This window comes from Salvia splendens, chromosome 9 (genome assembly GCF_004379255.2).
Source record: "Salvia splendens isolate huo1 chromosome 9, SspV2, whole genome shotgun sequence".
Taxonomy (NCBI): domain Eukaryota; kingdom Viridiplantae; phylum Streptophyta; class Magnoliopsida; order Lamiales; family Lamiaceae; genus Salvia; species Salvia splendens.
This window is the reverse complement of record NC_056040.1, coordinates 23040907-23053452: the sequence shown is the minus strand read 5'-3', so window position 1 is coordinate 23053452 and position 12546 is coordinate 23040907. Positions and strand designations below refer to the sequence as shown.

At 37.6% G+C, this 12546-nt stretch overlaps 2 protein-coding genes across 5 annotated transcripts; both read left to right on the top strand.

Annotated features, from left to right (window-relative positions):
- Positions 1-1268: 1268 nt before the first annotated feature.
- On the top strand, positions 1269-2378 carry LOC121747159. The gene is made up of 2 exons (XM_042141152.1): positions 1269-1417; positions 1526-2378. The coding sequence occupies exons 1-2, from the start codon at positions 1371-1373 to the stop codon at positions 2145-2147; spliced, it is 669 nt and encodes a 222-aa protein (XP_041997086.1). The 5' UTR covers positions 1269-1370; the 3' UTR covers positions 2148-2378.
- A 4331-nt stretch (positions 2379-6709) lies between these two features.
- LOC121747954 (F-box protein At2g32560-like) lies at positions 6710-12279 on the top strand. Of its 4 annotated transcripts, none has more exons than XR_006039389.1 (7): positions 6710-8336; positions 8431-8510; positions 8641-8819; positions 9436-9510; positions 10376-10817; positions 10955-11044; positions 11264-12279. XR_006039389.1 is itself a non-coding variant. In XM_042142133.1 (5 exons), exons 1-5 carry the CDS (start codon positions 7671-7673, stop codon positions 10561-10563), a joined length of 1188 nt encoding a protein of 395 aa, XP_041998067.1. In that variant the 5' UTR covers positions 6710-7670; the 3' UTR covers positions 10564-10882. The 4 variants fall into 4 exon arrangements, 1 of the variants encoding a protein (XP_041998067.1); XR_006039388.1 differs by having other exon boundaries at positions 11193-12279; XR_006039387.1 differs by having other exon boundaries at positions 10955-12279.
- The last annotated feature ends 267 nt before the right edge of the window (positions 12280-12546 follow it).

Here is a 12546-nt window from a genome sequence, read left to right as displayed (position 1 = left end):
GTGAATTTACGCGCTTCAATGGATTCAATATAACATTCTAAACATGAGATAAAATAGTCCAACAAGGGGACAATAATTCGAGATAATTTCTATCTTGATTTGGCAACTTTAATATATAATATATTATCATGCACCTGTAATGTCAGACTTGGCTGCGCGCTCTTCAATTAGGCGTAAATATGGAATTTCTTACAGAATTTGGATTGTTACTAAGTTGAATGTACCTATCTCGCGTGAATATATTGTACAATTTGAAAATGATATTTTGTCGATTTACATACATTAAAGTTCATCAAAACCATAATTTATCGTGTACACGCTTAAATCTGAATGATGAAACATAATTTAATTACTAAACTCTCATAATTTAATTACTAAGAGTTTTAATCAATAATTGGGGTTTCATGCCATTCGGTACATGAGAAGTGTTATGCTACATTACGTGATCATTATATGTGACTCTTGTTTACGGCAAGTTTAGTGTTATTTATTTTATTTTATACATTTAATTTGTATAAAATTTATTATTTGATCTTTTTATTCATATAAATTACATAAATATTTTGTTTTTTTATTTATAATGTGAAGTAGCAGAAAAACGAATCCACCAAGCTCTAATCTTTATGTATTGTAAATTTTATGACATGATCAATAATAAATTTATAGGTATTGGCATTAAAATAAATATATAAAATAAACAAATAAAAATAATAAGGAGTGAACAATAATTATGATCGTAAACCATGTTCATAAAAGATATGCAACATAATATTACTTAGTCATTAGTGCATAGTTATATCTCAAACCTCAATCATTAGATTAAAAAATATTGAAGGATGAGATTGGGTTTTAAAATTTTCGAATTCCGAAAAAAAAGAAGTCATTTTAATTAAAACAAATTGGAACGAGCTTTAAATGACCTTTATGTTTTGAAAATAACCAAAACGCGCTTGAAATGATCTTCGTGCTTTTATGATTCATTCAATCTCATCTTTCCATTTCTTGATCTTATAATTTAGATTTGATATCTAAGTATGCATTAAGATTTGGTCCATCCAATCGTTTGCTCATAGCAACAAACAAGTCCAATAGAGCATTAATCCCATGAGGGGACCATAATTTTATATAAATGTAGATGTTGGAAATGATGTTAGACTAATGACTTCATTTTACATTTTATTTTATTGAACTAGTTGCCTATAAAATAATTGAGAGAATTGAATGCTGAGGTTAAAAATGTCCAAATATTGACTTGGTCAGTCCTAAATGAATTATTCACACCATAATAAGAAAACCTCCTTATATATAGTCACACCATAAATTCCATCAAATTATATTATACACATATTTGGTAGTATTTCTGAAACAAAATGATGAAGAGGCGACCTTCTAACATCGCCCCTCTCTCTTCTCCAGGGTAATAATAATATTTCTTTCCTTACTCATTTTTAGAAATATTGATGGCGTCTCCGTTAGTATTTCTAATTTAGTAAAATACTAAATACTGCTATTATGGTGCATTCAGATTAGAAATGCAAGACAACAAAATGGGAGCAGCGACGACGACGACGACAACAGCAGCAGCAACAACAACAACAGGAGGGAAGAACACGAGCATCCACGTGACGGCCCTGGATGGGATAGTGAGCGTGAACTCGCTCTTCACGATGGCGCTGTTCATCGGATTCTCCATGACCGTCCCGGAGAACGCGACGACGGTGGGGAGCGCGTCGTGCATAACGAGCGGAGAGACAGTGAGGAGGCTGATAGTGTTCGAAGTGGTGTCGTTCAGCTTCTTCCTGTTCTCGTCGCTGGTGGCGCAGAGCTTGAAGCTGCAGATCAACCTCCGCAACAGCATGGACCCCACCGATCCGCACAGGGCCAGCATCAACGTGGACCACCTCAAGTACTGCCTCTCGGCCTCCGCAGTCGGATCGGTCCTCGGGTGCACCTTCCTGACGCTGTCGATCGTGGATTTCATAAGGGTCAAATTGGGGTCGCTGTCGTGCGGCGGAAGGCCGGTGCAGGCGGTGGTGGTGCTCCTCTTATTTGTGGGGTCGGGGCTGCTCATTTATGTTGTCACTGCTGCACGTGCTCTCTTTTTCGTGCAGACTCAACCACCAACTCCTCAGCAGACTCAGACCTAGCAAGTAGTAGTAAATTTATATTACTGATTTATATCTAATTATTCTATTTTATTAGTATTATAATTTTTAAAATAGAGGAGGAGTCCTATATCTTCGAATATCTCCAAATATAGATACAGGATTGATTTTAAGTTTTAATTTCATGTTTCCCTTTTGTGCCTTGTGATTATATTAATTGTTTTGGAAATAATGAGCAGTAGCCATTAATGAAAATGTTCGTTGCAAGACTTACTTTAATTTAGTACTCTCTTTCTCCCATTAAATATGAAACGTTTATTTTTTGATATCGTGTTTTATAATATGGTATTGTTTTGTAAGTTAATGAAGACAGAATAAGTAGAGATAATGATATTTCCATTTCAAGGAACATTTTAATTTTTTAAATAAAGCAACCCAAAAAGGAAAAGTTTCATTTTTATTGGGACTCTCACCAAATATAAAAAATACTACTACTATATAAGAAAAGTCAAACTGGAGCTCCTAACACATAAACTTCAGGCGTGTTCGTGTTGGGTTTTTGTGTCATATCAAAAATTGTCAACCCTACCGTTAATGTTAGTGCGTTACAATACAATTTAGCTTGGCACGGTACGATAACAACCTGAATGACATACTACTATATTTTTAAAATATAAACATCATTCTCTCCAAATAATTCACATATTTAAGACTGCATGAAATCTGTACCAAATAAAAAATATTTCACTTAAAATGAAATAGAGCTAGTATAACAAAAATGGGTACCTAAGCTATTACACATAAAGTCTAAAATATCCTTAAAGGGAATTGAAGGCATTTCGAACCTAAAAAAATAAAAGATAAAGTGAAAAATGATCTCACGTGTAGTTTATAATTATATATTGACAATCTAGGCCTATTATGGGCTTGTCGATTTGGATATAAAAGGTTCGACTAACTTAGCATGAACTAGGAATGACCCATTTCCTTATCGGGTCACAAATCTCAATTCATTCCACCGGGGTCTTAATAATATTAATATCAACTGTCTCAGAAATTACAAATTCTTAATTACAGTATATACATATAGATAGATAGATATTTTCTTACCTAAAATATTTGGCTGAACTCATCACTTTCTTATTACAAAGAAAATCAATCAACCATTTAAGATAATCATTACTAATTCAACTAAAAAAATTAATCAGTTATTATCCGTTAAAGTTGCGAAGTTTAATTGAATTCTGACATCTCTTGTGAAATTAAAAATAAACGAAAAAAAGACATAAACATCGATGATTTTCTTTAATGTGTATGTACATTTGTACATATTTATGTTTTATTGTTCTAGATAGTCATTTTTTTACTTAGCATTTTAGACTCCCGGCCAAATTAAATCTAAGAGCATCCGCAGCGGTGCTCTCCCCGCAAGGACGGCGTCCTTGCCGCTGGCGCGGCAACCCCCTGTCCGCTGCTGTGCTCTTGCCGCTAGCACGGCGCTGCTCGATGCATCGAGCACGTCTGTGCCGCTGAGCAGGGCGACGTGGCGCGTTTCTATTGGTCGTTGATACCAAAAAATAAAAAATATATATTTTCAGATTTCCAAAAATATAGCCGTTTCATTACCGTTTTTCTGATATTTTAAAAAAAATTTAATCCCAAAATCATCTATAAATAGACACATTCATCAGGCCATCCGCAACGCTGTCACTTATCCGTCCCTTAAATTACTATTCATGGGCCCCACTATACTTTTTTACTTCATCTCTTAACTAAGGAACGGAACCTGCAACCCTCCGTCCCTTAACCGCCCCTTAAATTACTATTCATTCAATTTCATTTTTATTTTTATTTCCAACCAAATTCAATTAAAAAAACACCCTTCATTAAAAATAAAATAAAATTACAACATAAAATAAAAATACAACTTAAAATTCAAAAAAATAAAAAAAATACTTAATTAAAATCCTAAAAAATAAAAATAACATAATTTAAAATACAATTTTAAAGAAAATAAAAAAAAAAACTACTCCGCCGGCGAATCATCCCCCGAAGGCGGTGGAGGTGCACTGAAGCCGTGGTTTGTACCCCTCCGGCGTCGACGAACCCTGGGTCCCCGGCGTCGACGAACCGGAACCACCACCGATGACATTGTACATGTCCCCCTAGTAGTCGAACGCGTTGATGTCGAACCCGCCGGAGCCGCCACCGCCAGAGTTTCCGTCGCCAGACATTTTGTGATGAGAGGTTAGATGAAAATTGGAGAGGAAATGGAGATGATTTGGGAAGAATAGATGTGTATTTGTGTGTGAAATGAGGATGAATTATGAGTATTTATAGAGTAAAAAAGTAAAAAAAAATTGAAAAAACGGTAATATAACGGTAATATTACCGTTTTTCATTTTTTAATTTTTTTTATTTAATTCAAATTTTTTTTAAAAAAATGAATTATTGCGTCAGCGTGACGATGCCCACTCGCGGGCCGGCGAGTGGGCGTCACGCATGGCGCCGGAGCGCACCACGTCGCCTCGGCGCGTGGCGAGACGTCTCGCCATTCGTCACGGCGGGACGGAACGGGCTGGGGACGAGATGGGGCGCTGCAACGCGTCACGCCGTCGTCTCGTCCCTTCGTGACGGAATACGGGCCACCCGCGTGACGCGTTACGGGTGGCCTCATCCATTTGGGAGAAATTCGGCTACGAGTAGTGAGTTTTTTTAACTTTATGAATTTAATTAACTTTTAATTTTTAGGATTTAAATTATGTAAATTTTAATTTTTTTTGTAATTTGTAATAGTATTTCGGGGTTTTTTAATGCATTTTAATATTGTGGAAATGTTTTTATTTAAATTGAATAATAGAACGGTGGGACCCTTGAGCATGTCCTTGCGGAAGAACATGGATGTGGGTGTTGTGCTCTTAGGAAAGATGAGAGAGTAAAAAAGTAATAATAAAAGTGGGTACGGGCCCACAAGAGCACGGATGGAGATGCTCTAATATGACATTTTGATGTCATTACTTATTAGGGTTGGTACGTGAACTTGACCGTTTAATTCACGAGTTTCATTAATACATAATCTTAAAAAAAATCACATGCAAAAGACGTATCTTTTACACATGATCGTTTAATAACCGAGTTTTCACTAAGACCATCAACAACTGATGTCTCTACTCTTACCATAACTCCCTAGCTCTTACATCATTGTTTCCTTCAATGTCTTCTATCGCCTGAGTCCAGAGCCTTTATTCTAGCGGCAAAGAGCTTAGATATTATAGCATGAGGTACCGAGTTCGAGTCCTCTTGATGACATCAGTTGTAATTTCCTCCTATCCATATTATATGAGTTTATTTGTAATTTCCTCCCTTGTATAGGAGTTAATTTTTAAAAAAAAATGTCTTCTATCGCCTGAATAATAGTAGTAATCGGTCCCAAGCCAATTGGTGATGGCAGTTTTTATCCTAAGCTAATTCGGCTCTAGCGGCGGCTGCAATCGCAATCATGGATTTTTAACCACTCCCACAAAAGGCCTACACAAACCAGAAAGTAGCTTTGAATTATGATCATGATTCATGACACCCACCACACGTACAACACAATCACACTACAATATTGTAGGCAGCCAAATTAGAGGAGAAAACAAAGATGTGTGTATATTATAATCTTACAAATGTTTAATAATTCCGCGAGATTTCACATTATTTGTCTAAGTTAAGATTAATAGGCAGTGGGGGCAATTCAATATGTTTCCCTTCTTTTGCCACGTTTCACACTACTACTACTACTACTACTTTTCAAGGTTTTATGCACATAAAAGTGACTCCAAATGTTATCCATCTTTCATCTTCAAACTTTGCTACATTTCTTTCCTGCAACTAATTATTAATAATAATTAGGAACCCAATAATAGCCCCCCCTTTATGGAAAGCCAAAAATTGTGGAAATAGGAAGCTTACTCCACATAGGATAGGATGATGACATCCTATAATGGATCCCATAATGAATTAGTACTCCTTATTAAACTTCATCAAAATCAATATGTGAAACATCGCACGTATCATGTTAAGCTAATGGAGTACTAGTCTTCTCTAGTGTAATGCAATTTCATTCTCAAATTAAATGTGTCTATGTTAAACTACATATTTCTATACATTTTTCAAAAAATTAAACAATATAGTATCAAGTACCAACAGAGAGTATGTTCATTGAGTGTGTAACTTCTTACTTCTCATTTAAAATGATAATGCAATTTTTTATTCAATATGATCCAAAGAAAATAAAAACTCATGAATTGTTATTAGACAACTTAGATAGTCTATTATCACAATAATTCAATGAGCATTTTTGTGTTAATGTTTAAAAAAGATCTTGATCGTATTTGTATTTAATTACGTTGACATGAATGAGAACCACAAAATCACCTATGCTTATCAATATTACAATTATTTCATTTTCCTACCCAAACAAAATTAATTTGATGAGACCCATTAATCAACTCTTCCAAGAATTTCGCATGAAGTCTATTATTATTATTATTATTATTATTATTATTATTATTATCTCTAGTTTTTCTTCTCCTTATATAAGCAACGGCGGCCCGAAGTTTACGCCACTCTGCTGGCCGTCCATTGGCCCGAAAATTTGCTCCAAGCCTTACGTCAAGATCAGATTCCCATTTTAACTGCTAAAACTATAAAGATTACTTTTTTATTTCAGTTTTCCCTCTTTTGTTTCCATTCTGCAATTTGCACCTCTCCGTTTTCTGCATTCAAAGCTCCAACACAGACAGACAGAGAGAGAGAGAGAGGAGAGAGAGAGAGGAGAGAGGGGTTTCTGTGGGTGGGAGAGGAAGCCCGAGAATCAAAAGCTCCTCTTTCTTCTTTCACCCATCTTGGAATACCCAGAAAGTCTCTCTGATCTCTCTTTTCTTCGTAATATCTGTGCAATTGCTGAATCCGTTACGGTTATACTTAATCCATTTTTTCTTTAATTTGCAAATTCACAGCCATCTTTATTTATTTATTGCTGGAATTTGTGATCCTTGGATTCTGGTTTTTCAGCATTCTTCTTTTTTAAGTTTCATATCTGAAGCTTGTGATAGATCTGCTAACCTGATAACGATAGATTCTATTTGCTTTTTACACTTTACAATTGTCACAACAACTTAGTTAGTTTTAACCTTTTTCGTATTCTCCTGTTTTCCCAAAGATTATTACTGCCAAGATTTGATTTTTAGTGGTGTCTTGAAATCGAATTCTTGATACAGTGACATATACCCATCTTGAAAAGAAATTGGACGAGGCCCACAATTGAGGTTTGGTGGCCTTCGTCTGAGACAGTATGAACTCATTCTTGATGTAGATTCGGAGATCCCTTTTCCTCCTTTTTTAACAAGGAGTGGGTGAAGAAGAGGTTTATATATATATATATATAATTATATATATACATTTTCTTTACTAGACTCATTTGCTTTCCCGTATTGGTTGGTCTAAGAAGAGGTTTATAATATATATAAATATTATCCATATTTATATACCTGTGTGATTGGAGTCTAGATCCTCTTTGCCATGTTGTTCTTCCTGTTCACCTGCTGCTTCTCTTTCGTCTTCTTCTATAAGTCACTTGCCATCAAGCCACTCCCACCATGGGCTCATGGGATGCGGCTGCTATCTCTCTGTTTTTGGAAAGATTTTTCATTTTTGTGGTTGATCAAGTTGGTTAAGAGCACCATTTTTGGTGTGATTTCCTCACTTTTAGCTTCAAGAGTGTCACCTAGGAAGAAGAACTCTAGTGTGGAGAGCGTTGAGGTGGCATGGGAGATGTCTGTCTTGGACTTGCCTGACCTTGTGTTAGAGACCATTCTTGAGAAGCTCCCGCCGGAGGGGCTTTGCAGGATGGCAACTGTGTGTGTTTCTTTGAGAGAGAGGTGCATAAGTGATCACTTGTGGGAGAAGCACATGAAAAACAAATGGTCTAAAATTGTTGGCCCTTCTGCATATAGGGAGTGGCAATTGTATATTGCTGCGGGACAAGGTCTGGCCTTTTCGAACCAAGGCAAACAGAATAGCCTTGCTGGCTATCTAACTCATCTATGGCCAATTGTGTTAATCCGGTCCAGTTTTAGCAGTGGTACCAAGAAGAGGAACTTCCCTCCAGTTGATTCCCTCATGTCTTGGTATACTGCGCTCGAGTCTGGCAAGTTTTGGTTCCCTGCGCAAGTCTACAACCGTGAGGTATGGATGTTAGTCGATTTCTTGTTTAACACCTTTGGTGGAGAGATGATGAGGTTTGCTAGTAATGAAGTGTATGTTTGGGGATGATTTGCAGAATGGCCATGTTGGATTTATGCTATCATGCTATGATGCTGAGCTTTCCTATGATAAGAAAACCAACACTTTCCAGGCCAGGTAACCATAGATATGTTTGCAAACTAAGCACAAATTTCACATATTTAATTAAATTTTGGCATTTAACTGACTTAGGGATTCTATTGTTATTCTTTATATTGTTAATGTGTGTCTAGTTGTTGATGAGCAGATATCCGCCACATGGAAGGAGAGCAAGTCCAACAGAAAGCGGTATAACATGGGATAGGCTTAGAGCTCCCCCTGTCGACACTTCTCCACATGATCTTCATGAATCTGATTGTTTACATGAGTTAAAGCCTGGGAATCATGTTGAAATTCAATGGAGAAGAAACAAAGAATTTCCATATGGTATTTTTCATACTATACCTCAATAATACTGTTCTTTAATTTGATTTTAGTTGTATCACACATCCACTCTATTTATGTACATTAATGAGCTATGTGTGTGCTTGTAGCAAGATAAATCCAACCTTTTTCCCTTTCTTCTCGAATGCTGTTAACAGCCTTCTCCATTTTCTTAAAGTGAGGAAATAGGCGAGGCATTTAATTGATATGGAATGGTCAATATCTTTCAAGCAAACTTCATAAAAGAAAGACTGACATGTTCACAAGATCAAGAACTGAAAAAGCAAGTGCATTTTTATTCTATAAAAGATCCATTCCTTAAATGGATTGTAATTGACTTGTTCCTAACGATCTTGGCATCTAAACTTATTTTGTCAACCCTTCGAATTTTCAACACTTTTATTGAGACTGAGATTGCGATTCGTGTAGCCACTATACCACTTTTTTAAAATGGAAGGTCAATAATATTGGTTCTTGTTCAATAGAAAAATTTGTCAACATTGGCAGGTTTATCCTTTAGTTTTCAGAGAAGTTCCATTGGATTGGATCTCTTCTTAATATATGACCAGATCCATTGTGTACTTAAATCCACTGTTACTGATGTCTTAACTATATACAGGTTGGTGGTATGGTGTTGTAGGCCACTTGGAAACATGTGATGGGAACCCCAATTACTGCCACTGTCATGAAAGTGGTGAGTTGCTTCTATGTATTCCATGAAGAAGTTGTCATTTTATGTGATGCCATACATCATGATAGCAATTGAGGATCCAATCAAAATTAGACAAACTTGAGGGGGCAGTGGCTGGTTATCGTCAGTTTTGCTGACCTTAACCACTTTGTAATGAAGTGTTTGTTTGAATTTAGGAATGTGGTCATACCTTTATCATGATAATATATTATCCACTGTAAGTAGGCCCTATCTCGACTCCCATTTTTTCAACATGCGGGTCTACCTATTAGTCCATCCAAAAGACCTGCATATAGTTTGTCGTAGTCTCACCCAACAAGTCCATAAATGCTGCCTGCTTAAGTGGCTCTTTTACTTTAACTCGGGGACGGCCTTCCAAGATATGTATAAAACTCTTTTACCACTGGTACATTCCAGGTTATCTATATCTGCATGTGTTTGCTTCTTTTAATTGCTTGATTTCTTCTTAATATATAGCGCTTGAAACCCTTATGCGATCTATATTGTAGTATGAAAAGTCTTGAAGCTTTACAAGTAAAAGTAGCCTCAGATATATATATATATATATATATATATATATATATATATATATGCTGCACTCTTCATTTTTAATATTTTTAATTGTATTGTGTCCATTTTTGATAGTGGTAGGAAGTGCATGAATGAATGCCTTAGTGGTGGGTGATGACATTTTAGCAATGAGGGCTTGTCTATATTTTCTGGCTTTTCTGGGGGAGTAGGGAGCACACAAGGCTCTCCAAAAAAATCTTCTTTATATATTGTTCCTGTTGTCTTATATCCGTGGTAGTGATTTCATCCTGCTTGTTTTGACCTAAGGTTCTTTTTAATAATGACATTTGTGCTGCAGACACTGTGGTGCTGGAGTTCAACCAGTACAATCGCGGTTCACGTTGGAGAACAACAAACGTAGATAGGAAAAACCATAGGGAAGAGGGGAATGAGGCCGATGGATTTTATGGTGGGATCCGGAAACTCTGCAGCAATGAAGAGATATCGACATGGAAGAAGATCTGGCCTACTGAAGTATTGGAGTAGGAGACCTGATTTTCAGCACTCGGATGTGGTTTTTTGCTAAGTAGCTCGGTCCAAAACTGGACCAATTTCCCCCCCCTTCTATTTCATACGAAATAGTTTGATCACAACTGTGCATATCACCTCCATTTGATTACAGATAAATGTCTGATAAAAGGCCACAACGCTAAGCTTGTTTAGGCTCCTTGTAGGAAGCCTTAATTTCATTAGGGACTCAAATGTGCATCAAGATCATAAACACTGAAGCATTGGCAAATGTAATTTGAATGGTGTATATTATTCCATTGTCATTTATATATTCGAGATGCTAGTTTTTTTACAAGGGAAATCTCAGATTCTCAGGAAATTATAACTCTCCATGTAAAGTCTAAAATTTATTGATTATCTGGTATAGTGAAGGAGAAAGCCTGATGATGGGCTTCTTAAGCTAAGCAAAATGCGGCGGAGGGCTTGTATGGTACAACAGCCATCTTTGCGTTAGCAGGTATCGTCTTCTTGGTATTATTACCATGGCCATTTCCTTTAAATCTGAAGCTCAATCTGCCAAAATAACTGAAGTTGTGCGCTTCTGTGCTCATCTTTGTCTGCTTTGATCCACTGTGTCCTCTTCCAAATGATGCATACTTCACTAGCAATCCTTTGAGTTTCTGGACTTTACTTGCCTCTACGTTTCCACGTCTCTTTCCCACGTGATTTGCTGCAGGCGAAGGAGGCTTATCCGACCCACTCAGAGGTCTAACTCGTTGTCTGAAGAGTAACCTGCTTGGGCTCTTCGGGCTGAGCCCATGCCTGCTCTGGTCGCGGACCCATCTTGCATATGCTGAGCCCTTGAAGTCCAGTGGTCCGCTGAAGCTTGATGCAAGTGCTGGCGCTGGCATTGGCTCCACGAGGCTGTTTCCACGCAAAAGATCTGGACTGTGACTCTGAGCATCATTATCATGAGTGACAGTGGTTGAGCTTCTGGAGAAAGCCCTGAACGGTGAGTATGATCGTGAGCTCCTGTGGTGGCTGTTCCGTCCTCTCTTTTCCTCCCGCACCTTCTCCAGCGCCACCATGAAAGGGTCAAAATCATCGTTCCGTGAACTCTTCCGTGCAAACGGGATCCTGCACACCGTTGCTGGAGACCTAGGCGACGACAGAGCAGACTTGTGCAGCCTTGGAGGGGGCTTGAGGGGCATGACTACGCCATTGAGGGGCAGCTCGAGGGGCATCACTAGGCCATTGAGGAAGAGCTCATCAGCAAACGCCATGGCAGGGAGCGAATCCCCACGTTCGTGGCCACGATCACCACTCACCGGCGACTCCCTCTCACCGCTAAACCTCTTGCTGGTTCCAAACTCGAACTCATCAACTCTCGAGCTCAGATTGTCACCACCGGCCTTGATCATGGCCCGTTGGGGGCTGGCTGGGGCGCTGTAGTAGAACTCCATGCTGTGGCCATTTGGGCTACTTGGAGCAGTCATATAGAGGCAAGGTGCATCATTTTTGAATTCCATATTCCTATTTTTTTGTTTAAATAATGTTGGGAGTGGCAGAAAATAAGAAGTGCTTTTTCCTCACAACATGAGAATTAGTGGAGTTTTTTAGCAAAGTGTGCTGTGATTGTGCTGTGTTGTGCTACTGAATTTAAGGAGTTTTTTGTTTGACTCCTTGCTTGTATAATGAGGAATCAAAAGTAGAGGAAAAATGGGAATTATATACTTGTTTGTGTCTGTTCAACCAAGGGCCAAAAATGTATTCCAAAAGTAAACATCATTTTCACAAATGGGGTGTGACATTGAGAATTTTCAACCCATGGGCTAGATGCATTGTATTAATTTAATACTCCCTCCGTTCCAACTTAATTGTTACTCTTTGAGTGGGCACATATATTAAGAAATGTAAAGAAAAGTTGGTTGGAAAAGTTAGTGAAATGTGAGACACATTCTTTTATATTAGTTTTATAATAAAATGTGAGCAGAGTGAGTTAGTGGAATGTGAAACCTA

Coding starts and splice junctions, on each gene's coding strand:
- LOC121747159 (XM_042141152.1), top strand. CDS start 1,371: ATGATGAAGAGGCGACCTTCTAACATCGCCCCTCTCTCTTCTCCAGG. Junction 1,418..1,525: donor GCCCCTCTCTCTTCTCCAGG/GTAATAATAATA, acceptor TGGTGCATTCAG/ATTAGAAATGCAAGACAACA.
- LOC121747954 (XM_042142133.1), top strand. CDS start 7,671: ATGTTGTTCTTCCTGTTCACCTGCTGCTTCTCTTTCGTCTTCTTCTAT. Junction 8,511..8,640: donor ACCAACACTTTCCAGGCCAG/GTAACCATAGAT, acceptor GTTGATGAGCAG/ATATCCGCCACATGGAAGGA. Junction 8,820..9,435: donor AAACAAAGAATTTCCATATG/GTATTTTTCATA, acceptor AACTATATACAG/GTTGGTGGTATGGTGTTGTA.